This window comes from Poromitra crassiceps, assembly GCF_964638095.1.
Source record: "Poromitra crassiceps genome assembly, chromosome: 13".
Taxonomy (NCBI): Eukaryota; Metazoa; Chordata; class Actinopteri; order Beryciformes; family Melamphaidae; genus Poromitra; species Poromitra crassiceps.
In genome coordinates this window covers 47,026,654-47,052,144 of record NC_139644.1, presented here as the reverse complement: position 1 = coordinate 47,052,144, position 25,491 = coordinate 47,026,654, and the positions used below count along the sequence as shown (strand labels likewise).

Sequence of the window (25,491 nt, the reverse complement as noted above, 5' to 3'; positions counted from 1 at the left end):
GATCAATATCGATAGATCAATAAATATGTCCTAGAAGGAAACAGGTTGACAGCAAACACACATAGAAGTAGCCTAGTTCATCTAGAGACTGTATGCAAATAAACTTAATTCATAATCAATTCAGTAAATACTAAAATCTATTTCCAACTGAATTCATTCTCTTGTCTTCAGAGGCTTGTGGATCTCGTTGAGCCCCTGTTGTGTTGTGTTGTGTTGTGTTGTGTTGTGTTGTGTTGTGTTGTGTTGTATGTTGTGTTGTGTTGTGTTGTGTTGTGTTGTGTGTCGAGATGACGAGGACCGGCTACTTGACGGACTCTGGAAACGATAGCCTAAGTAAAGGAATGTTGAATCGGCTGTTGCGCTGTGTGTGTGTGTGTGTGTGTGTGTGTGTGTGTGTGTGTGTGTGTGTGTGCGTGCGTGCGTGTGTGCGTGCGTGCGTGTGTGTGTGTGTGTGTGTGCAGCCGCGCTGGAAGTAGCCTACTTTTAAGTAGGGGGTGCTGTGAGGAAGGGACGAAGAAAATTTGACGTTTTTCGGACTTTTAGCCATATTTAGAGGAATATTTCATTTTAAATTAACATTAGGATTATACTGTTATATATCTGTATATCTCCTCTTCTCTGCAGCATTACTCAATTTACCCTCAGGAATCAGGGACAGTGATAGCCTACCCAGGGCCGCTGCTGGCCATTTGGGTGCCCTAAGCGCAATTGTTTTGTGATGCCCCCCCCCCCCCCCCCCGCAAAACTTTCAATAACTGTCAAACGAAAGACTGCAAAATCATTAATTATGAACGATACTAGTGTATCTCACATTACATTACATGTGGCAAACAAACAATTGTTAGAATTACTGTACATGTCAGCAAACAAGCGATTGTTAAACTGTACATGCAAGCAGGGTCGGACTGGGATCATAATTCAGGCCGGGCATTAGATAGCAAGCAGGCCAAGCCGATACGGGCCGACGTGCGTGCCGGCGTCCGAAGGGCGGCGTCGAAAAATTTGGGCTGTTTGAAGCCCAATTTGGGCCGTTTAAAGCCCAATTTGGGCCGTTTGAAGCCAGATTTGGGCTGTTTGAAGCCAGATTTGGGCCGTTTGAAGCCCGATTTGGGTCGTTTGAAGCCAGATTTGGGCCAGTTGAAGCCAGATTTGGGCCGGTTGAAGCCAGATTTGGGCCGTTTGAAGCCCAATTTGGGCCGATTGAAGCCCAATTTGGGCCGAGTCCAATTTTACAATGAGATGCACCCACTTTAACCCTGAATAAAGTAATAAAACCACTAGTAAACCAGTAGGCGGCGCCTGGCCTGCTGTTCAGTGAGTGGGTTCAGTGAGTGGCCTGACTGTTTTGCGTTTCACTACAGGCAAATTAGTGTCATATATCATTTTATCTCTGATAGGCTATATCTTTGATAAGTAGCCTACAAAAAGTAAACTGAAACCATATCTTATTTTTATTTTAGGATTATAGCTACTAAAAGCGAACTTGAATAAAGTTATTTTGGTAGGCCTAAGCGTTGAAATTAAATTCAAAGACAGTTCTGTCATCATTATTTTAATCAGAGATGTGTTTATATTGAGGTTTATTTCATGGTGTTGATGTAGAGAACAGCAGCTCACCTGTCTTAGTCAGCATGCGGGGGTACCAGGCGTCAACGTGGTTTTTGCAGTAGACCTCCTGCCGAGCCTTCCAGAACGGCAGGGATGAAGCTTTGTTTAATCTCTCTGCGTTCTTCAAACCAATCTCAGTGTAGCCAACCCATTTCCCCTCCCTGCTGCTGAACCTGAGGTTCTCGACCATGTTGTAATGGTAAGATGCTATGAACTCTATGTCATTCAGCTCAGTGGAGTTGAACACACAACTTTGCATAATATAATGCTCAAATCCATCTGGAGATCAAAGACAAAAACAAAATCAATCTGTTAAGTTTCACAGATATAAATATAATGTATTTCATAGAAGGAAACGGGATGACAGCACACAGACTGTAGGCTATAGCCTACGTATGAAAATAAAAATTAATTTAAACTGAATTTAAGCAGTAAAAACACGAATTACCATATAATTATTAATATGATTAATTTCCATTCAAACTAAACAGTATTACCTATCAGCTAATTATTGATTAGGTATTGATGTATTGATCCTACCTGCTCCATACAGACTGATGAAGAAGAGGGAGAAGAGCAGAACAGATGAAGCCATGTTCCTCTGCTGAGTTCACGAAGTCTGACACACTCAAACTGAGTCCTGCTACAAAAACCAATGTAGGAGCCACACACTGGTCACATGACCTGCATCACCTGTTGCCAGGCAGACAGTCCAGCCTAAAGGCTGCTGGCAGACCCAGAAAGCATCAAATTGTACATTTCCGGAAATCAGGTACAAGGAGAAGCATTTTTGATTTTCATGTTGGAGCTATGTCATTGGCATATACCAGTTCATATAAATATCTGGGTTTTACTTTTGATAAATTTTCTACGTTTGAAGAGGGCGTCAGTGGGCCGACACTGCTGGTATAGAGCCCTGGGTTCAGTAAAGTGAAAACTTGTAAAAATCTTGGTTATGCTACATTTTCAAAGCTTTATGATGCATGTGTGTCACCAGTTTTGTTTTCTGCAGCTGGAGTTTGGGGAAGAAAGGAATTTTCTAAGGTGAATGCCATCCAAAACCATGCAATCCGATGTTTTCTGGGCGTACATAAATTTACACCTGTGTTGGCTTTTCAAGGGGATATGGGTTGGTTGATCAAACAAAAAGGTGAAATGTTGAGATTGTTTCAAGGGGATATGGGTTGTTTGATCAAACAAAAAGGTGAAATGTTGAGATTGTGGAACCGTCTATCTAATATGCCAGAGAGTAGAGTTGCAAAACAAGTGTTTAACTGGGTTAAAGCACATAACTATCCATGGTGTAATGATATCAATGATGTGTTCAGGGAAGCTAACCAGCAATTTATTTTCAGAAACAGTTTACGTTGTAGTGTTCGTTATATTAAACATAGGCTATTTCTTGATTATAAAGAAAAATGGGCCAATGACATCTGGCTCAAACCAAAACTTAGAACATGTTCAAATTAAAAATATGTTCACTCCAGAACCCTATGTTATTTTACCCCTGGATAGATCCAGAATATCTTTATGTGCCCAGTTGAGATGGGTACCCTCCCTTTGGCTATTGAGGTTGGCAGGTTCAATTCTATTGCTGAGGAGGAGAGACTTTGTACTGTACTATGTGAATTAGGTGTTGTGGAAGATGAATTTAATTTTTTGTTTCATTGTACGCTATATGAGGAACCAAGATTGTCTCTATTTCAGTTAATGCAAAATAAGAAACCGGAACTATTTTGGTCAGGAGATGATGCGAAGTTGGAATGGTTGTTCAGAGATGAAGTCTTCAGTTTGGCCAGGTTTATTGGGAGGGCTTGGAAACTCAGAATGGAGAAGCTGTTCATCTGAATATATAACTCTGTCTTGTTTATGTTTGAGTGTTTTGTAGCTTGTTTGTTGATTTGTTTGTATTGCTGAACTTGAATGATTTGTGTCTTGTAAGCCCAGACGGGCTGGGCACCTTGAATATGGTGCATCATGACACAGAAATAAAAATCTATCTATCTATCTATCTATCTATCTATCTATCTATCTATCTATCTATCTATCTATCTATCTATCTATCTATCTATCTATCTAGCATCATATACATCCACCCTGTGATACTTATCATAAAGTTATAGGCTATCTATAATCTATCTGACCTCTGACAAAATATCTATCTCAACAGCCAGTTATTATGGATCTACAAATATCTACAGTATCCACTGTATTACAGATCCATAGCCCAGATCTACAGTGATCTTACAAGACAGATAGGCAGGCAGGCAGGCAGTAGGTTAATGTTAATAGAAATAGGGTGGCTCTCTGTGCTGATGATAAACATTGATGGTAACACTTTAGAATACAGCCCGCAAATAAGCATGTAACTAGAGGGTAACAAGATCTGTAGCCAGGCTGAATTATACTCGACCAAGCTCCGTGGGGGTGTGGCCCCGCGAGTCTCCGTGAAGCTTGTGGCATACTCTTCGCGCCCAGCCAAGCGCATAGGGCGCACGGCGATTATGACGTCATCGCACGGGGCGTGTCGGGGGGCGAGGCCTGAGCGCAGCGCGTCGCGTCCATGGAGATTTTTCTATCAGCGCGTCGGGTTTTGCTGCCTGTGCCTGTGAGATCTCCGTGGTAGGCTATAAGCGGATATCTGCTGTGATTGAGTCCTCAGCGTCGTAAAGTTGCCTTTGAAGCATGGCGTTCGATTATAACAAACTAGTTGTGTGGCTTAGCCTTCCCAAATGTTGAGGGTCGTTTTTTAGAATTTAATACATAGAATTGGGAACGTTACATTCAATTTCATTCAGACTGCCTGGAGGAGCGAGCTGAGCACTGAGTATGTTCTGTTTTGGCCCGCGCAGAGTGCGCGAGCCCTCCTCGGAGCCCCGCCTCCAGCGCGTGCGCTAAGAGTATGCCAGAAGCTTGAGTCACCGTGCAGACCTCGCGCTGGGGCAGATGCCATTATACTCAGAAAGTGATCAGCATGTATAGGCTACTGTACAATAGTGAGAACAGCCTGTGGAAAAGTCGCAATGAAACGCTATTATGTGCAGTACTGAGTGCGCTTTCACTCTCAAATGACCCCACATCAGCACATGAAGGAATCACCTAACTTGTTTTTACTGAAAGCCGTTTTAGTTCTCAGCCCTGATAGCCTACTCTGTGCTGATTTTAATCTCTCTCAATAATGCTCTCAACACAACACATTTACTTGGTGAAATGACTAAAAACGAACAGTTGCAAATCAAAGTTTATAGCCTACCACATGGGTTAAGAAATGTGGCGAAAACACAGCTCAGTGTTCAGGGCTCAGTGGCTTGAAAGCGGACATGTTTGGAGAGAAGCCGTGCGCTGCTCGCGCTGTTAGAAAAAAAATCATGCACAAGGCGAGCGCCAGACGGAGGTAACGCCCAACCACGGCCAACAAATTTACGTCATTTGACGCGCCCGCCCCTCGCTCCACCCCCGCGCCCTTCACGGCAGGGTGAGCATAATACAAGCTTAACTCTTATTTACAATTTAGATTTTCGTTTCGAAAATGTCCCTCCCCTGACAGAAGCCGGCTCTGAGCCATTAAGGTGACGCGCGTGCCTCTGCAAGCTGAGCGGGGGCGAGCAGAATCCCGACTGTAACAAAACTGCCCTCTGAACACGTATGAGCATCATGTCCCATGTTGCGGTCTGAGCGAGGGGACTATTTTCTCTGCGGTTCTTAAATCATCTCCAAGGTTATAAAAACTAAATTTTGATTGCAAAACACATGAAAATATAAATGAATGTTGAATGATTGTTTTGTTGGCAAGTGACCATGGTATAAGCGGGTTAATGCACTTCGAGGTGTCCATTATCACCAGGGGCGGAGCGACCCTATCAGCCCAGAGGGGGCGAAGCTCTTAGGGGGGCCCCATCCAAAAAAAATTTTTTTTTTTTTTTTTTTTGAAGGCCAGGCCAGGCCGCAGAGCCAGTTCCAGAACAAGATGACTAGGGGTGCATCCTAAGCCCTTTTCCCACATGCGTACCGGAAAATTACCTGTAAGTCAATATCGGACATTTCCCTGAATTTCCCTTCACACCTCAGCGTTCGCAAGTGAGAATCTAGTCGTCAAATAGCCGGTATGTTGGGGGGGTGGGGTGGGGTGCGGCGGAGCGGGCGGGGGGCGGGGGGCGGAGGAGAGTGGCCTGGGGTCTGTGCTGCAGGCCACTGAGGCCAGTCAGAAAAAAACAACAAACACACATGGAGCCGGCGTCCACTCTTTTGATAATATTGCTGACGCGCTTTTTCCTCAAACGTAGACAGCGACGCAGACAAATTAAGGCGAAAATGGAAAGGGATATACGTGCGAACAGAAACAGATTCATGTTCGCAGTCTTCTCCGCTCAACATCGTGCAGAATATGAAGATAGACTAAACCGGGGACAGATCATGACAGTGTGTACCTCTGCGCTGCTGCGTGAGACTAGAGCCGTCTGGAAGCGAGAGAGACCAGGAGGGAATTTATTTTGGGAAGATGCTCTGAACAATTTTGACGACGTGGAATGGAAGCGTCATTTTCGCATGTCCCGGGTGTACGTTCGACTACGTGCTGAGTCTGGTCCGACCCGCACGCAAGATCACCCGGTGGCGAAAACCACTGGAAGCGCGTTTGCGACTGGCAATAGTCCTTTGGTGGTACGCAACACCAGGGGAATATCGAACAATCAGCTGTGTATTTGGTGTTGGACTGTCTACTGTGTGCAACCTGGTCCGCGAAGTCACAGCCCACTGATAGCGGAAAATGACTGGACCCCTTTCTCACCTGTCTGTCTATCGCGGCATACCGCTCTTCTGACTGGGTCAAAACTGGTGAAATGGCCGCGACGACGGGGTCGCGCTTATACCGGCACGGCGCCTTTCCCACATGCAGGCATTTGACCACGTTCCGGTCATTTTGCGGTACAAAGCGCATGTGGGAAAAGGGCTCTAGATAGGAAGGGGTGCAGATGCCCGGCCGATCTGACATGTTATTTTACTAAAAATAATGCATTTGACCATCATTTCAAGTAGAATGATACCACCCAAGCAAGAATATTTCAAGTGTTTCAAGTGCTTTACTGAAATATTTGGACCATATAATGATAATACAATTATCTCAACCTTAAAAGGTTATATAGGTGCCAAAAAGCCATAAAATCACATCAAAGAACAAAGAAAAACAACAACTATAATTCAAGTTTAAACAGTAAGTGTGCAGCTGTAGCATTTATAAAAAAGTTTTTTTTTTTTTTTTTTTTTACTTTTCAACTGAGCATGCAGACAACACATTGAGTGCCAGCGACGCCATATGGCGTCATTAGAAATTTACCGTAGAGTGCCAGCGACGCCAAATGGCGTCAATAACTCAAAATTGTTTTTTTGACGGGGGGTGTCCATCTCAGCTTCTTACATCGCCTCTTACAATATCAGAGCTATTGAATGTGTCTAACCTATTTTACAGAACCCTTAGGTGGCGACAGCGCTCTCCAGATGAGAGAACGTGGAGTAAAACACACAGAAGAAGTAATTGGGGAAAAGGAAATCGCATCGCATCCGTCCGTATGCAGCTGCTTCATTGAAGCATAACGTTTAGCTGTGCCCCTGCAGCAGCCAATCTGCTATCACAATTGAGCACCTTGGTGTCCGCTGCAACAGCCTCCGTGTCCGCTGCAACACCCATTCGCATGATCAGCCGTGGATTTGTTATTATTCTCAACTGAAAGCATGGGAGCTGGTACACGCGGCTGTAAAAAAGCTGGATCTAGCGGACTTTCAGTGCTGAGCACACGCAGAGCAAACAGCAGAGCCGAGCAGAGCAGAGAGACACTCCTCCCACAACGGGGGGGGGGGGGGGGGGGGGGGGGGGGGGGAGGAGGGGGGGAGGTGGGGCACGCAGAGCAGCACTCAGCACTGACCCAGACAGACCCAGACAGCAGGACAGGGTTGGCAAACGCAAGCCAGAATATCCGATGCCCACCAGCAGCAAAAGATCAGCAAGAAGCTGCAACCAGCAGCGCACGCAGGGGCCAGCGCTGCTGCTTGCAGCTAAAAATATTATTCTTCCAAACAAAATTCCCTGGCCTTCAATGTTTTATTGAAGGAAATTATTTTTGAGGTGTGACTACATCAGAAAATTAGCTTCAGAGTCAGTGATGTGTTTGAAATGTTTAATTTCACAAAAGGGCCATTATCTCAGCTTCTGAAAAAAAACTGCTCTTTTTTGTTAAATCAAGCTATCTTCTCTGGCTGATAACTAAAGAACGGAAAATGGGATCAATAAACTTTTTTTTGCAGGTGATAGAAGAGAGTCTCATCGTTATTTGTGCGTGTTCAGTGTTTACATAGTAATTATTAAAGAAATTATATGACTGTTTTAAAATGCATTGCGGCCTATGTGGCACAGTACAGCACCTTTTGCCCAAGGGCCGTGGCACTCAAAGTGTTAAAATAAGGGTGCAATGCATGCTTTTGCACCCCCGTAGAACCGGGCCTGCCAGGCCGCGAAGAAAAATGTGCCTTTTTTGCATGTTTGAATCGGTTTTAGCCATATTTAGTGGAATATCTCATTTTAAACACACCAATGTTATTGTCTATTGATTGAATTCCTCTCAGACTCACACCACTGACTTTATTAAATAAAGTCATTTTAAGTCACAACTGTAAAATAGCTGATAGCCCCTATATCCGAAAACACAATTTGTCACTCATTGAGCCAAGTAATATTATGTCCAAGAAAGACTACAGTGAAGCCACTTTACAGACAAGCTTGTTCTGAAGAAGAAAAATAAAAACACAGGTTGCCAGCCGGGCCCGGTGGCCTGCTCTGCAAAAAAAAAAAAAAAAAAAAAAAAAAAATTGATGGGCCACCCTGACGAGTGGGCCCGTGGCGGCCGCACCCTCTGCCCTGGCGTACGCTCCGCTACTGATTATCACTTTTTAAGGGACTTCGCGGAAGCAACCGGTCCTCGGCTGGCGCCTCGGACCGGTTCACGCCTCTGCGTCGTCCCTTAAAAAGTGATAATGGACACCTCGTCGTGCATTAACCCTTACGTAATTCCAGGCCCGTATCTAGCTATGAGGACACCGAGGTCCGGACTTCGGTAATAATTTCAGAGAAAAGAAAAAATAATCTTTTTTTTTTTTTTTTTTTTTTTTTACAAATGTAATTAAAAATATTTTGCAGTGCACTATGTTCCTTTCTTGTTTAAGAATGTTTCGGGAAATGAAAATGTAGCCTATTTAAATAGAATTATCAACAATAACAATCAAGGAAGTTACATGCTTGTAGGCTAGAGAAGAAGAAGAAGCGCGCATGCACGCACATGTTGTGTTGAACCAACCAACAACCAATACAATTGTTTAATCTGGCAATAAAGAAATGTGAACTTGACATGCTATTTTAATAGCCTACTCAAAAATGCACCTCCCACTATACAGCAAAGAGAGGAGTCAATGTTTCTTGATATATGCCATTCAGATCAGAATAATTAGTCTAGTCATTAAGTTTGCTGATAATATTTCTATCATGTTAAGTCTGTGTCATGTTAACTGGTGTATTCAGAGCAAATAGGGAGATATAGAGCATTATCATCATGCTATACTGTATATCTCCCTCTTTGCTCTGAATGAGTGAGAAAAGGAGAAAATACTGAATAATTACATCACAACAGTATCCTAATGTTAATTAAAAATGAGATATTCCTCTAAATATGGCTAAAAAAGGTTAAAAAAAACATTTTTATTTATTTAAAATGATATATTACTCTAAATGGCTAAAAAAAAAGGGGGGGGGGGGGGGGGACTCAAATTTTTTCCGCCGGCGCCCGCCATGTCTGGACCTCCCCAATTTTGAAACTCTGGATACGGGCCTGCGTAATTCATATGACTCAGTCTGTTCATCAAACATACCTTTCATTAGTTGATGAGTTAAGCATCAATTAATGGCTTAATTCATCATGAGTCATACATTAACTCATGATGGGTTAAGCATCAATTAATGCATATTTGTGCACCAGGTAAAGTGTTACCGTTTGTTTCTCATGAACCACCAAAACGACTCTATTCACGAGCTGACATTTAGTAATCATTAAGTAATGATTAACTACTCTACTCAGGAACTTACTAATCATTAACTAATGACTACCTACTCATTAACTATGATTAACTAGTGATTGACTAATGACGAATTATACAACTATCATTAACTATTAGTTAATGATTAGTTTACTAGTAACTACTACATTATTTGTGTACGTTATTGTAAAGTATTACCACAAAAACATTGATGTTTTTTACCTCTGAGATGACCTCTGTGTACTTACATGTTGTTTTATTGTTTATAATCAAATCAGCATGAGCAGAGCTTTCATTAGAGCGAAGGCTCTATGACAACTTTGAAAAATTGACCTTTCGGAGCTGAAAATCGGCAGCCATCTTGGATTTGAAGGTCAAAAATAGGTTAAATAATCAAAACAACATACAGTCTGAATTCCTCGACCCAGAAAGTCCAAGAAACCATGTAGTGTGCAGCATTGTAGGCCAAACCAGTGAAAAGATGATTTCCATCATGTATTCTTTTCACACAAAAAATGTATTTATGATGAGTGGAAAAGGTGGGCGTGGCCGTTTTCTTCTGAAGTGGTTTTGTTGCAAAACATGCTGATTCAGCATCATGAAAAACCCTCACAAGCTGTTTCAGACATAATTAACCATTTTCGATTTTCCCACAAGGTTCTGGGTAACCAAACTTTCAGCAGCTGTGACAGGTTTTCCTAGGGGAGTTGAATTTCAACCTTTATCATACAGTATGTGTTAAGAGACACCTTTACAAACACATTGGTGAAGACATTTTTTGGTAAGGAATTTATTCACAGATTGGCCAAATATCTGATAAAATGCCCTGACTATAAATATCCGCAAACAAAAAGTTTTTTTAATTGTTTTTTGGGGCATTTCGCCTTTATTGGACATTCTGGCTCCATTCCATTTAGGTGTTCCAGTGCCAGGGCCCGCATTGGTTACATCCCTGCTTCATCTCAAAATGGCTGCTATGAAAAGGGTCTAAAAACAGATTATTTAACAACAAATGTATACATAATACATGCAGTGATTGACTATTAAGTAACTCTATTCTTTAGCCAAATGCCACAACAGTAGGCCATTATTTCAATGCTAAACAGTGAAAATGTAAATAGTCATCACTTAAAAGAATATAGCCTACATAAAGTTTAATGGATTTGCTTGTGTGAACGCTAACGTGAGCATTGCCTCCTCCCTCTCAGTAGATCCACACAGCAGAGCAGAGAGAAGCAGTTTAAAGCAGGAGACAGAAAGCAGCTCCTTCAGTCTGATCAGTTGCATTCATTTCCTTTGATGAGGAAGAAGGTTCCTGTGGCCACGCCCAGCAGAGCCACGGTCAGACCCAGTCCACAAAACACTGCAGGTCCGATCCCCAGCTGCTCCTGCTCCACACCTGAGGAGGAACCACACATCAACACACAGGAACACACATGAACACAGCTAACTGCACTTTTGGTTAAAGTCAGGTGTTAGCTAACTGTAGTTTTGGTTGGGGTTAGCTAACTGTAGTTTTACTTCATTTCAAACTCAAGCTCTCACTCTAGTGCCATATCTGCTGCGCACGCAGCCACTGGAAGAATGTTATTTTTGTTCCAAAAATGATCTTTATATAAAACCCACCACCCACCAACAGGTGGCGTGGTACCCCCTGGGGCTGAGGCGGCCACCCACATTCCTTACCCACGTGAATATGTCACGCCCGCCCAGACCAAGGGAAGCCACTCCTTTGTTCTTCCAGCTCGCTAGAGGACGTGTTTTTGAAGCTCCGTGTGTTAACTCATAGTTTGCGCTCTTAAGCTAGGCTAATTCCGTCTTATTTGCCCACCTTAAGAAGGCTTGCATGGACGAGATTCTTCAGGCTTCGGGGACCCGATCCTGCATCTCTTTACCAGCGGCGACGGACGAGCTCATCATAAGCTAAGAGCATCTTGCCTTATTGTGTGGTTAACACCTGTTGCTACCGCCGTGTAGCTTGCTTCGTCCACCCCGGCTGGGGTGAAGATAGAGAAAGGGCATTCTGAGAGCTAACTCGAGTGGTTGCCGCTCTCAGTTATTGAATAGATAGCTAGCTTGCATCCGTGCCGATAGCATCTATCTTGTATTAGCACATTACAATAGGCTACCGCCGTGTAGCTGGCTGCGTTCTCCCCGGAGGGGGTGACATTCGTCTGGGAGTGTAACCAGAGGGTGCTGCTCTCAGTCGTGAATAGATAGCTAGCTTGCATCCGTGCAAACAGTATCTTCCTTTGTGTGCTAGCATATTAGGTGTGGGCTACCGCCGTGTAGCGCGCTTACATTCACTCTGGCTGGAGTAACGTTAGAGAGAGTAGTAGCTCAAGAGCTGTGCTCTCAAGTTTTAGCTAGATAGCTAGCTCGCACCTGTGCGGCTAGCATCTGACCATATTGTGCGTTAGCACTTCTGCTACCCTTTTACCGTTGCACACGCAGGTTCGCTAGCCTCAGGGCGGCTTACTGCATAGCTTCATACGGTAAAAAGTGCTTGCTACGAGTTAGCTTCTATAACTTTTTTCAGGCACGGCAGGCACCCCGCCCGCGACGCCGAATGCCCGTCTGTGTGGACGTGGTCCGCGCGGTGCAGGTGGGATGGGAAAAGCCTCAGGAGGCCAAGCCGCTATGCGCGGGCATGGCTCCGTGGTCGGCGGTCGAGGGCGAGGAGAAGCTTGCATTCTCCGCGATGCCCCCCCTCGAGGAGCTGGTGGCATCCCACCTGGACTCCAACGCCGGCAGACCCACGCTGCCCTCCAAGGCGTGCCAGCTGATGGCCAGACTGGCTGAAAAGGCCTATTTGGCGGTGGGGCAGTCCGCCGCCATTACAAACAACCTTGCCATCCTGCAGGGTTATCAGGCTGTGCTCCTACGGGAGATGCAGGGTGACCCCGCTCCTGAGTTGTTCACGGAGCTCAGGATGGCCACCTTGCGCATGGTCGACTGCCTGGCGCAGAACAGCGGGAAGGTCATGACCTTCTCTGTTCTGACGCACCAACACCTGTGGCTGAACCTCACTCAGCTCTCCGAGCTGGAGAAGAGGAGGCTACTGGGGGCGAAGATCTCTCCGGAGGGCCTATTCGGTCCTTCCGTGGAGGATTTGGCCCAGCGGTTGGAGAGGCAGCAGACGACCCCCGGTTTCAAGCGGCAGGCGGGGCCGCCAGGCTCCGCGAGCCACCCCGCGCCTGTGGGTGCAGGCCCCAAGCCAGGTTCCTGCACCCCAAATGGCGGCACCCCACCCAGCCGCAGTGGGCCCATCCTGGGTCCCACGGCAGGCCAGGATACGCGGCTCTCGCCCTCAGCGTGGACGAGGGGGTGCGCGGGCAGCGGGTGACCTGGCCCGCTCTTAGTCGCCTTCCTTGGGGGAGGGGGGGACTATGAGCCCGCCGTCGTTGGAGCTCAGCACTCAACTTCGGTCCGGAGCTCAGCAGGGACCGGCCCAGTCCGCCACTCGGCGGCGCTATGCGCCCGGCGGGGGCGGCAGCTCGCCAAGGCCTGGGCTCGGAGCCAGCCTTCTGCTTGTAGCTTTAGGGACAAGCCCACCGTCCTCGGCGCCCAAGGCCCGAGTTCGGTCGGGAGCTCTCCCGGGGTCTCATACCCGTCATCAAGGCTCGCCTTGGTCCATGGCTATGGCCTGGCCTCGGCTGGAAGCATCCAGAACAAGCCCACCATCAATGGTGCCGCGGGCCCATTGTCGGTCGGGAGCTCTCCTGTGGACCGCACTGCCGGACGTTGGCCCGCCTTCGGCGGGGCCCAGATCTGTATGGGTGCGCGTAATGATAATCTGCTAGGAGGTTTGCATGTTCTCCCCGTACCCCCCAGGGAGTTCCTCCGTACATAACCCCCCACTAAAAACATGCAGAAGATCATCAGTGACGACGACAACATCTGGAATTGGTCCAATGATGGTCCAATGATGGTCCCCGGGCACTGGAAAGAAAAAGCGACCACTGCTTCTGGCCTGCCCCCTGGAGGAAAGGACAAGCCTGGATGGGTCAAATGCAGAGGACATATTTCACCGGCCACCGTCAGCATGAGTGTGTGTTGTGGCCGCATGCATGTGTTGTAGTGTGTTCGTGTGACAATAAAAGACGGGCTTCCGTCTGAAATCGTGTTTTAATCGTATGACTAATCGTTCGCCCCCGTGAATTACCCTCTGGACGAGAGCAAAGCTCCTCCAGACTAATAAATCTTACTTGTCTAATCCTCGGACAGGTGGTCCTTGGGTCAGACACCATGTATTGTACATGTATGTACACCAGACCACATGTGTATTATATCGTTAGGTTTTCTTCTATATCTATCCTTTTTGGATCACATGTGTATTATGTTCACCTGGGGAGCAGTCCCTCCCTTAGAAGCGATACAGGGATAGGAAGGAATATCCACGCAATAATTAGTACTGGTTCATGCAAGCCTTACGTGCATAGACTCCGTGGGCTGCGTCTGCTAGGAGCTATCTTATCTGTGTGCTACCTTGCTACCACCTCGGGGGGCCGTCCCCTGCAGGGTGGGGGAGTGTAGACTGTCTCACTCCAGGAACATGCCATACACATGCGTGCAGGCTGACCTGGTCACCTTTCTCAGGTGAAGGCGTGGCGTCCACAGCCTTATTTCATATGGTCATGTTTGCCCCTGGATAATAAGAGCTGATGGTGGCCCTGCATTGCGTGTTGCAGTGAGCGCGGACCCATCAGGCTTCACCATTATCCAATAGATGAAGCCCAAGAGAGGGCTGAGGCTGATTTAATAAAACTACAGATTACTTTACATCTTTCATTTTGATTGGTGTTAGCTAACTGTAGTTTGGGTTGGTGTGAGCTAACTGTAGTTTTGGTTGTTGTGAGCTAACTGTAGTTTTGGTTGGTGTGAGCTAACTGTAGTTTTGGTTGTTGTGAGCTAACTGTAGTTTTGGTTGGTGTTAGCTAACAGATAAAGGTCTGTCACCCCAGAATCGGGTCAGCGGCCGGCTCAAGGCTTGGTGCTGCATAGTACAGCTGTAGGTGTCTCCAAGCTGTGGGATGAAGCTCAGCCTGGAGACCTGCATGAAGGTGCCGTCTTTGTTGGGGTAGGGGACGTTGAGTCTGGTTCCTTCGGTCACGTTCTGGTCGTTCCTGGTCCAGTAGACCTTGACGGGAGCGGGGTAGAACCCGGTCACATGGCAGATGAGGTGGTTCTCCACTCCGAGCTCCACATCATCTCTGGTGTAGATGGAGCTGTGAGGGGGCTCTACACAACAACACAATGTAAACATCTGAACAACAACATCTGAACATCAGGGCCTGTATTCACAAAACATCTTAAGGCTAAAAGTAGCTCCTAACTCTTCAAAATAATGGGTGTGTCAGTCCTAATTTGAGGACTTCTACATTTTGGTCTAAGAATAGTCTATTTCACAAAGCGTTTTAGCTCCTAAATCTGTGAAAAGTTAGAAGTAGCCAAGATGACTCCTAAGTCACTAAGCACAAATCACAAACAATCCTAAAATGGCTGCTGCCAGCAATCCGTTTCATAATGTGGTCAACATTTTTGAAACCTTTAATAATGCTGAGCTTTAAAAAAGGTATGGCCTTAATCATGAGGGTATTATGATCATAGTAGAGCTAGTAAAGGATGTATGTTAATACGATATGCGATTATTTGCAAGGTTCAGTTAGGCTGTGTATACATTTACTGTATGTTCATTTTTGTATTGGCTAAATAAATTGAATAATAGAGAATAAAATATTGTGGTCGATAGCGTAGTTGAAGAGAATTGGCCTAATTACCTGTCGCTTGAATTCTGCAAACTCTGCCCTTGTCTGAGACTGCAAAGAATACCAGCGCTTCTCACAACATCGGTGGTTCTGCACAGAAGTGGGAAAGCCTCATTTATTTGGAGGCATATTTTCCCATGCTTCTGTCACGGGGTGACAAGGGCCATGGGGTGGGTGGGTTCCATGAAGCTGCTATGGTTTATATTTTACTATGGTGTGCCATGTTGTGTGTTGTGTTTTATCCAATTCTATTGTGTGTTGCGATTGATTCTTTGTACAACCTTGTGACACTTTTTTTGTTCTTCCTTTCATGCACAAGTTGGCCAAGAAGTAAAAGCTGTTCTTGTGTCTAGTTTCAGCCACGGTTATTATAGTCTGATCATTATGAGGCTTCTTATAAGGATAGGCTACCTGCTAATTGTTAACGAGCTGCAGGACATGTAAGAGACTGACAATTAGCTGCACATATACTTTGCTATAGTCAGTAGCCTATATTATTCTTTGTGTCATGTTAAATCAGTAACACAGCCTACATTTTTATTTTAATCTTTGCTTGAATATGGAACCATGATACCTCCCTGGTCATTAGTTGTATTTTTCATTGGATTCTATTTTTTATTTCCCATTTAATTTTTGTTTTCAACTCCATAAACTGCACCAATGCCTCATGCTTCTTGTGTTGACACATAATCAAATTTACAAAGACTAAAACTAAAGACATGTTCTGTATATTTGTAAATTATTTTAGCTTGTTTTCTACAGTATATAGATTCCCTGCCTACCAACACGAGGGTCGCAGGTTGGCGCACCTGTGTTACCTCCGGCTTGGTCGGGCATTCATACAGGCACAATTGGCTGTGTCTGCGGGTGGGAAGCCGGAAGCACTAGCACCTCCTCTGGTCGGTCGGGGCGCCTGTTCGGGGTGCCAGGGAACTGGTGGGAATAGCGTGATCCTCCTACGTGCCATGTCCTGCCGGTGAAGCTCCCCACTGTCAGGTGAAAAGAAGCGGCAACTGTGCATGTGTCGGAGGAAGCATGGTGCTAGTCTACGGCTCTCCCCAGATCGGCAGAGGGTGGAGCAGCGACTGGGGCAGCAGGGGAAAAATTTGCCAAGTACAATTGGGGAGAAAATGGAGGAAAAAATATAGTATAGTAAACAATATCGTTTCAGTTGTTTTTTTTCTAAAGTGTAGGTTTTCTTTTTACTTAAGTTAACTAAAACATATTGTTCACTCCTACTTTTAGTTTAGTTTAGTTCACTATAATAACTTTGCCTTCTACAATATTTCTATCATGACTTCACTGACAGAGATCCAAAACAGCCGAAGACCCAAGCCAGCCAATCACAGTTTCATGAAACATGACATCATCCATAGCAACAGGGCTAACCCCGCCCTTTCTCTTAGCTTAAGAGTTTTCCCGTTCCTAAGTACAAGTTGGTCTGAGCAGCTAGTTTGGAACTTTTAGTGCTTAGTGCTTTTAGTGCTTTTAGTGCTTTTACTGCTTTTAGTGCTTTTAGTGCTTTTAGTGCTTAGTGCTTTTAGTGCTTAGGAGTGGTAAGATCAAATGTTTTGTGAATACTGTACCCTGTATACCTGTACACCAACACAATGTAAACATCATGCAAACATCTATACACAACACAATGTACAACATAATGTAAACAACACAATGTACAATTTGATGTCTTAGTTCTGTCATTTAAAAAAGGGGCTTTTATTTTCCCAGTAACATTAAACACTATAAGAATGATTTCATGCAGGCTTTTCCTACTGTAACAGATGTGATTTGCCCATTATATAATTACACTATATATGTTATTTATTTGTTGTTTCAAGTAATATACCTGTCAGTTTTCGTCTACCTCCACCTCTGTTGTCATGTAATTGTCCCACCTCGCCTCTTGTAGTGTTGCTCCTCCTTCCCAGTGCCTCTAAGCTTCCTGCTACCTCTTCCTCACCATTGTAGCGATCCAGGTAATTGCAGGTGATGTGGTGTTTCCGTGGTTAGCTAGGAACTGATATGTGTGGGTGTGTTCCTAGGGGAAGGGTGTATATGGGACCAGCGGCCGCGTGGCGGAAGTCAGTCAAGCCAGGAGAGAGAGCTGACCAGTCGTGTGTATAGAGCTAGCGGCTAAGCTACCGCTAGGAGCTGTTGTGTGGCCAAGAATAAAAGCCTTGTACCAACTTCAAGTCTCCGGTTCCTTGGACGAATACGCGATTCGTTACATTGGTGTCTAGGAGTGGGATCGATAACCCTCTGCGACGGCCGAGAAGGGAGAGGGTGAGAGGAGGAACGGCAAAAGAGACTGTGTGCGGTGCGGCTTTTGGGCTCCAGACCTAGCGGTAGCGGGCTAGCTGCGTGTGCTAGCTGCTAGGGGCGCCACATGTGATGGTGCGCGGTGAAGAATGGCCATTGGGGAACGGGAGAAAAGAGGAGCTGACGACGGGGATCAGCTCGGTGCTGGCGGGCATGGAAGCCCGTTTGTTGAGAGAGGTCAGATGGCTGGCGGAGGCGATTCCTGCCTGGGCAGTGGAGCTGTGGCGGGCACTGCAGGAAGTCGGGCGGCGTGTGGACGAGTTGAGCACAGAGGGAGCGCAGTGTGGAGAACGGCCGGAGGAGCCACAAAAGAGACTGTGTTGGACCTGCGGAGAACCGGGCCACGTGGCGAGGTGGTGCCGAAGCGGTCCCGGGAGACGGACCGGGTATGCGGAGCAAAGGTACTGGGGACAGCAGGGAGCCTGCTGGGCATGCGGTGCATTGGGGCACATGGCCAGAGAGTGTCGAGAAGCTGTCGGGGACTGGAAGACAGCGGGAGAGGAGAGACGTGCAGGCGGCGGACAGGTGAGACTCTGTTGGACGTGCCGTTCGCCTGAGCACTTAGCCATAGACTGCACGGAGAGGGTGAACGCTGGAGGAGACACACAGCCGGGGGAGCAGCCAGAGCAACAGGCAGCGGAGCAGCGGAGCAGTGCAGAGCCGGTTATTCAGGGCAGGAGAGTGACGTTTGAGCCGGCCCAGGCTAGCTGCTCTGCATACCAGCCGGTAGAGGGGGACATCATTATCAGTGACGAGACAATCAGGAGAGCGGGGATCGTGTTGAACAGCCAGAGGGAAGTGAGAGACATCACCTGCAATGCTGTGGCAGTCGGGGGAGCGACACTCGAGTCTCCGGGTGAGCCTGGGGGGTTACCGCCGGGGGAACCGGCCCAGCCTAACCGCTACATACCCCCCACGGTTGCACTGCAGAGAGCCGAGGTGGAGATCGACGCCGGTGGTGTTCGCCCTGCTGTCCTGAACACGCCGCCCCCTGGGCGAGGGGGACGGGAGGACGACCGAGTGCAAGAGCTGGAGGAAGACGAGGGGGACTGTTCAGATGTGGACGTGACGGACGAGGACATGGACATCATGGATGTCGACATGGGTGAGTGGAAACGCAGGCAGGCGGAGGACGCGGACATCGGTCCGGTGGTCGTGTGGGTGGCGGCCGGACGCCGGCCCCCTGTGGAGGAGATTTGCGTGTGTTCCGGGGCCACGAGGGGACTGTGGGACATGTTTTCAGACCTGCATCTGCGTGGAGATAGGGTTTTGGAGAGGACAGGGCACGGGCTAAAGGGGTTCCAGTTGGTCGTGCCCGAATGCCTGCGGCTGTTGGCGCTGCGATGGGCACACAGGGGACTCGGACCCGGTCATCGGGGGGCTGGGGAGACGCTCCGCAGTGTTCGAGAAAATTTCTATTGGAACCGACACAAGGAGGACGTGCGGAGCTACTGCAGGGCGTGTGATGACTGTGGGGCACCGAGGGGGGACCAAAAAGAGTTACACTGCAGAGGACCAGGGGCGGTTCTAGGCCTTTTTTGGGTGGGCTTTAGCCCACCCAAAAATAGTCTCAGCCCACCCAAAAAAAAAAAAAAAAAAATCCCCTCTCCAAATCCATGGTGGTCATTAGTAGCAGTTTCTGTTAAAATTATCTTTATTAGGGGTCCAAGCACGAAGTGCGTGGATCCCTATTGTATCTGTTCCGTTTATTATTATTCTCCGCTAAAACAGTATGCACGTCAAAAACCGTAAGGGGTACAGTAGCCAGACTTTGCACATAGGTTGGAAATGTGCCCCACTACTCAGAGACAAAAAATTAGCCATATTGACCAGATGGTGGCGCTATAACAGACCATTTCACATATTGGTCCATAACTGCTGAACCGTGAGGCGTAGAATCAAAAATCCACATCTGCTGGATTCCCTGGATCAATACGCATCTATCCATATAGACCACGCCCATTTAAGTCTGCTAGATTTTCCGCCATCTTGTACTTTCTCAAAAAAAAAAAAAAAGAACTCGTCCTAGGCCATTTGCCCGAATGAGCCCAAACTTTTTGTGTGTCATCTCTGGACTTCCCTGATTTAAAAACTTAGAAAGAATTTGGATACGTGAAACCGTCTTGAAATGATAAATGTTTAAACTTTTGATAAACGAACTCGTCCTAGGCCATTTGCCCGAATGAGCCCAAACTTTTTCTGTGTCATCTCTGGACTTCCCTGATCTAAAGACTTACAAAGAATTTGGATACGTGAAACCGTCTTGAAATGATAAATGTTTAAACTTTGACACTATGTCATCACCGATGACAGTGTTGTGACATCACTGATGATGTCATCTATGATGTCATCTATGATGTCATCTATGATGTCATCCTTCCTCTACATAACATCGCGCACACACACACACACACACACATGCACACACACACACACACACACACACACACACACACACATGCACACACATATACACCTATACACACACACACACACACACACACACGCCACACACACACACACACACACATACACACACACACACACACACACACACACACACACACACACATATACACATACACACACACACACACACACACACACACATATATACTCACACATATACACACACATATATACACACACACATATACACACTTACACACATATACACTAACACTACTATTACTACTGCTACTACTGCTTGAACCCGGTCAGGTCACCAAATCTCAACCAAACTTTGTGCACTTGTGCACATACCAACTCTGACTAAATGTGCAATTCAGTGTCTATATTATCTGACATACACCCCCCAAGTCACCGGAAGCTTGGACCCCGCATCGCCGCTTGCGGCTATATTTTATTATTTATTTTTGCTTTAAAACTATTTTTAAATTTTCTGCATAACACATTGAGTGCCAGCGACGCCATATGGCGTCATTAGAAATTTACCGTAGGCTGCCAGCGACGCCAAATGGCGTCAGTAACTCGAAATAGTTTTTTTGACGGGGGGGTGTCGATCTATGCCTCTTACATCGCCTCTTACAATATGATAGCTATTGAATGTGTCTAACCTATTTTACAGAACCCTTAGGTGGCGACAGCGCACTCCAGATGAGAGAAAGTGGAGTAAAACCATAGAGTAAAACACACAGAAGAAGTCGTTTGGGAAGAGGAAATCGCATCGCATCCGTCCGTATGCAGCTGCTTCATTGAAGCATAACGTAGCTGTGCCCCTGCAGCAGCCAATCTGCTGTCACAATTGAGCACCTCGTGTCCGCTGCATTCGCTGCATTCGCATGATCATCCGTGGAGTTCTCAACTGGAAGCATGGTGACATACACGCGGGTGTAAAAAAGCTGGACTAGCGGACTTTTCACTGCTGAGCACACGCAGAGAGCAAACGCACTCACAGCAGAGCAGAGCAGAGAGATACTCCTCCCACAACGGGGGGGGGGGGGGGGGGAGGAGGAGGGGGGGAGGTGGGGCACGCAGGACACTACAGCATACAACAGACCCATGCAGCTGCAGCATTACATCAGAAAATATTAGCAATGAGTCAATGATGTGCTTGAAATGCTTCCTTTCACAAAAGGGTAATTATCTCATCTCGTAGAAAAAAAGGGCTGTTTTTGGTCTAATCAAGCTATCTTCTCCGGCTCATAACTAAAGAAGGGAAAATGGGATCAATAAACTTTTTTTTGCAGGTGATAGAAGAGAGTCTCATCGTTATTTGTGCGTGTTCAGTGTTTACATAGTAATTATTAAAGAAATTATATGACTGTTTTAAAATGCATTGCGGCCTATGTGGCACAGTACAGCACCTTTTGCCCAAGGGCCGTGGCACTCAAAGTGTTAAAGTTCATGAAAAAAAGTGGCATTCTTGTTTTTTCCCACAATAATTTCATAATACCATTTGTAATGCCACCGTTGTAGTGCTGTTGTTCAAAATTAAAGTACATTTTCTCAGATTTATTGGTGTCTTTCTAGTCACACAATTTAATAGTCAGTGTTTCCCATACACTGATCTATTTGTGGTGGTACACCCTACATAGATTTTGACCCCCACAAATACTGCCACATATTAATTTCAACTAGTTGACTGCAAACTCCTGCTTTAGTGCTTACAGTATATTATTATCTTGTCGGAATATTATTCCAGCCAATAAGTTAGGAAGTTCCCTTTTGATTTAATTTTACTTTTGTTTTGCCTACAAAGCAAAATGTTACTTTACTTGAAACTCCCCTGAAGTGATTTTGGTATTATTTATGCAAGCATAATTCTACCATATAGTAACCTGTATGCAGAATATATATAGTATATATAGGGAAACAATTATTTTTTCATCGCTGTAAAACCACAGAACGGTAAAGAAGATATTGATGTGTAGTTCTTCATAGATCTAGTCTCTTCATTTTGATCTCAAAGTGCGCCAGTTTGATCCATTTTTACTTGAAACTGTACAAAATTTTCTTCCGGGGGGCATGCCCCCGGACCCCCCTAGGGGTTCAGTGGTCCATGACCTTTGGGTGGGCTGAGCCCACCCAAAGCTATGATGCTAAAACCGCCCCTGCAGAGGACTAACCCCACTGGGGGTTGAACGGTGGTAGAGTGCTTCAGATGGGACAGAAGCTTTGAAAGGGGGGATGGAAATGGTGGTGGTCGAAAGGAAAGAAATGATGTCAATGTGATGGTTTTGAGTTAAATTGAAAATGAGTGTAAAGAAAAGAGGGAAATGTGGGGATTATTGTTGAATGGGAAATGTGGGTTGAAATGAATGTGTGAAAAAGAAAGGAAATAATGGAAAACTAGACATTATGGAGTGCCTAATAGGAAACTAGACATTATGGGGTACCTAATGGAAAACTATACGGAGTACCTAATGCAAAACTAGACATTATGGGGGGTGTAATAAGAAGGGACTGTTTGTTGGGGAAATTGAATGTGGTGATGGGAAAAATGTTGTGTTGGGTGTGTTTTGGTACAGGGGGATATGTGTGGGTTGTGGGTGTCGCGTGGGCGCGACATTAAAGTTGGGTGGGGGAAATGTAGCGATCCAGGTAATTGCAGGTGATGTGGTGTTTCCGTGGTTAGCTAGGAACTGATATGTGTGGGTGTGTTTCTAGGGGAAGGGTGTATATGGGACCAGCGGCCGCGTGGCGGAAGTCAGTCAAGCCAGGAGAGAGAGCTGACCAGTCGTGTGTATAGAGCTAGCGGCTAAGCTACCGCTAGGAGCTGTTGTGTAGCCAAGAATAAAAGCCTTGTACCAACTTCAAGTCTCCGCGATTCGTTACACCATGTTTCCTGGTTGAAGAGGTGGGTGTTGTTATCCTCTGTAATATATCACATTCCATCCTATAATTTCTGATCATTCCTGTTTATATTTTTGTTAGTCTTACCTTTGTAAAGTATGGATGCACCTATATTTCCATGTTTTGACCATTGTGTGAGTGTAATTTGACGAGTGAAATCCATTCACTGAATGTCCGGATATGTCCCTGTTTTCATGTGCAGGATTGTGGTGGGGAAAGGAATTGCAGAGTGGAGAATAATTGTTTTCATTTCGTTTCTGTCAGGTATGTTTACTGTGTTTTGTTTTACATGTTACGGTTTGCACAATACCACTGTTTTGATATCGTACTGTTGTTTGAATTCAATGTCAGCGCTCGCATGTTTCCTGGTTGAAGAGGATTGTGGTGGGGAAAGGAATTGCAGAGTGGAGAATAATTGTTTTCATTTCGTTTCTGTCAGAATAAACAGCCTCTGTCTGACAAGATATCCCGGTTGTTGGGTCCGATCATTAAAACACAACGCAGAAGTCCACCGGTCACACTATACATTACAGTGTGGTAAAAGTATAAAACACTGCAGTTCCTCATCTGTAAATTGTTGAACAGCAGTAAATTAAGCTTTGTCATGTTTCCTTACCGAGCTGCAGAGGAGGGTTCTTGTAGGCTTGTCGAAATACTTTCAGGTTTTGTCTGCAGATCTGCAGTTGAACCACAGCGAATGCATAAGTATTTCTTGGGTAGGTGATATCATCTACAAACTTGGGCTGAGGATCAACGGCTTTCTTGTTGATGTAGTCCATGTACCACAGCTCTTCACCATCCAGTCCAAACATCTTCTCTGCATCAGTGTCTGAACAGCCAGTGATACCAATATCCTCATGTACAACTGTGAGGACAGAAGAAGAAAAACAAATGTCAAACTTCTTCACATACAGAATCACAGACTGAATGAATTGTTCACATCCTGCTGCCAAATGTTATCCAGACATGTTTGTAAAGAGTCTGTTTATTGTTTTCATATTAAAATAACAATAAGTTTAATAACAATAACAACAGTGAAAAGCAGAATCGTGTCCTCTCTCTCCTCTGAAGTCAAGCAGAAAGCTGTAAACATCTCACAGACTCTAAACCTCTGTGGAGAAAGTCTGGAGCTCAACTCAACATGAAATATCAGAGGTGAAAGGTCAATGTGCTGTACTTACCACCTGCTGTGACACCAAGGAGACATGAGAGGAAGAGGAGGCTCTGTGAGCTCTTCATCTTCACCGTGTTGACTTCACACTGACTGCTGCAAACTGAAGCAACAATGTTATCTTACACACAGCTCCACCAATCACATCGCAGCTTTGACTCACATCATCAGTTTCCAGGTAGACACAGTGGGCAAGTGCTGAGAGATTAAGTGAATTGATGATGGAGAAGAGTTTACTCTACACTTTATTAGACTCACACAATGACTCTATTCATGGTGTTAATCAATAACAAAGTGTTTTACAGAGACCAGTAGCCTGTACTACGAAGCTAGTTTAATGCCTTATCCGAGTAAGTTTGAGTTTAAACCTGGTTTAGCCGTACTACAAAGCAAGTTAACTTTCAATCACCATGGCAACTGACGCTGCAAAGCTAACCTGGTCGCGACCAGGTTAGCTTCAGAGGATAAGATCAAAATCCATGACAGACCCATATAATCGGCTCTCTGGAGTCACTCACCGTTCATATAAGATCGCCATATGAAAAATAGATTGCAGTCAACTGAGAATATAACAAGAAAAACATTCGTGGCTCTGTAGGCTACATAATTAAATTAAGCCTACTTACCACTTTATGTCTTAACAGCTCAACGATGCGTGGAGAAATATGATCACTATTAATCACCGCGGCGCATATCATGAACGGACCCTCAAATGGAGTGAGGGTGATATTCTCCTACATGCCAGAAAAGCCTATACATATAATATAGATATTAGTTTAAATATGGGATAGCCCCAATACTAAATATGCAGGCTATTCTTGCATCTTTCAGCTGGAACTGTGTCCTGTAGGCTGTATGCCAATATATGAGCAAAAATAGGCTAGTTTTTATCAATGATAACTATGCCCGCATCGTCTCAATTCAGTTCAGCAGTTTTCTCTTTTATAGTAGGCTATTAGGCTTTATACTAGGCTATTTTATATATGAATTATTCGATCAGTGCAACCACACACATGAGTGATAGAGATCATTATTCATTGAGCATGCGTTTCTAAATCTATGGTCTAAATAGGCTTACAGATTGTGGAAATGTATAGACTGAGATTACACTTTTTGTTGCTGCTGCCTGTATCAATGCAGCTGTATCAGACAGAAATCGCTGATCAAAGTAAATCAAATGACTGATGTGAATACAAGCTGCTGCTTTAGACAGGCCTTCAGCAGACTATCCAA

At 45.5% G+C, this 25,491-nt stretch overlaps 2 protein-coding genes across 3 annotated transcripts in view; both read right to left on the bottom strand.

Annotated features, from left to right (window-relative positions):
• The window catches only part of LOC310787271 (H-2 class II histocompatibility antigen, E-S beta chain-like), a 32,638-nt gene extending 30,408 nt beyond the window's left edge, over positions 1–2,230 (bottom strand). Inside the window, exons 1-2 of the mRNA XM_083648645.1 lie at positions 2,149–2,230; positions 1,618–1,887 (exon numbers count right to left, since the gene is read on the bottom strand). Coding sequence (XP_083504771.1) covers positions 1,618–1,887; positions 2,149–2,203 — 325 coding nt within the window. The 5' untranslated portion in view covers positions 2,204–2,230. The remainder of the gene's footprint in view (positions 1–1,617; positions 1,888–2,148) is intronic.
• An 8,021-nt stretch (positions 2,231–10,251) lies between these two features.
• LOC310787377 (mamu class II histocompatibility antigen, DR alpha chain-like) lies at positions 10,252–24,348 on the bottom strand. Of its 2 annotated transcripts, none has more exons than XM_083648776.1 (4): positions 24,269–24,348; positions 23,704–23,952; positions 14,644–14,925; positions 10,252–11,083 (listed from the first exon to the last, which is right to left on the bottom strand). In XM_083648776.1, exons 1-4 carry the CDS (start codon positions 24,324–24,326, stop codon positions 10,962–10,964), a joined length of 711 nt encoding a protein of 236 aa, XP_083504902.1. In that variant the 5' UTR covers positions 24,327–24,348; the 3' UTR covers positions 10,252–10,961. The 2 variants fall into 2 exon arrangements, with proteins under 2 accessions (XP_083504902.1, XP_083504903.1); XM_083648777.1 differs by having other exon boundaries at positions 14,738–14,925.
• Between the last annotated feature and the right edge of the window lie 1,143 nt (positions 24,349–25,491).

Coding starts and splice junctions, on each gene's coding strand:
- LOC310787377 (XM_083648776.1), bottom strand. CDS start 24,326: ATGAAGAGCTCACAGAGCCTCCTCTTCCTCTCATGTCTCCTTGGTGTC. Junction 14,926..23,703: donor GAACCCTCCTCTGCAGCTCG/GTAAGGAAACAT, acceptor GTTGTTGTGTAG/AGCCCCCTCACAGCTCCATC. Junction 11,084..14,643: donor GCCGCTGACCCGATTCTGGG/GTGACAGACCTT, acceptor GTTCCTCCTCAG/GTGTGGAGCAGGAGCAGCTG.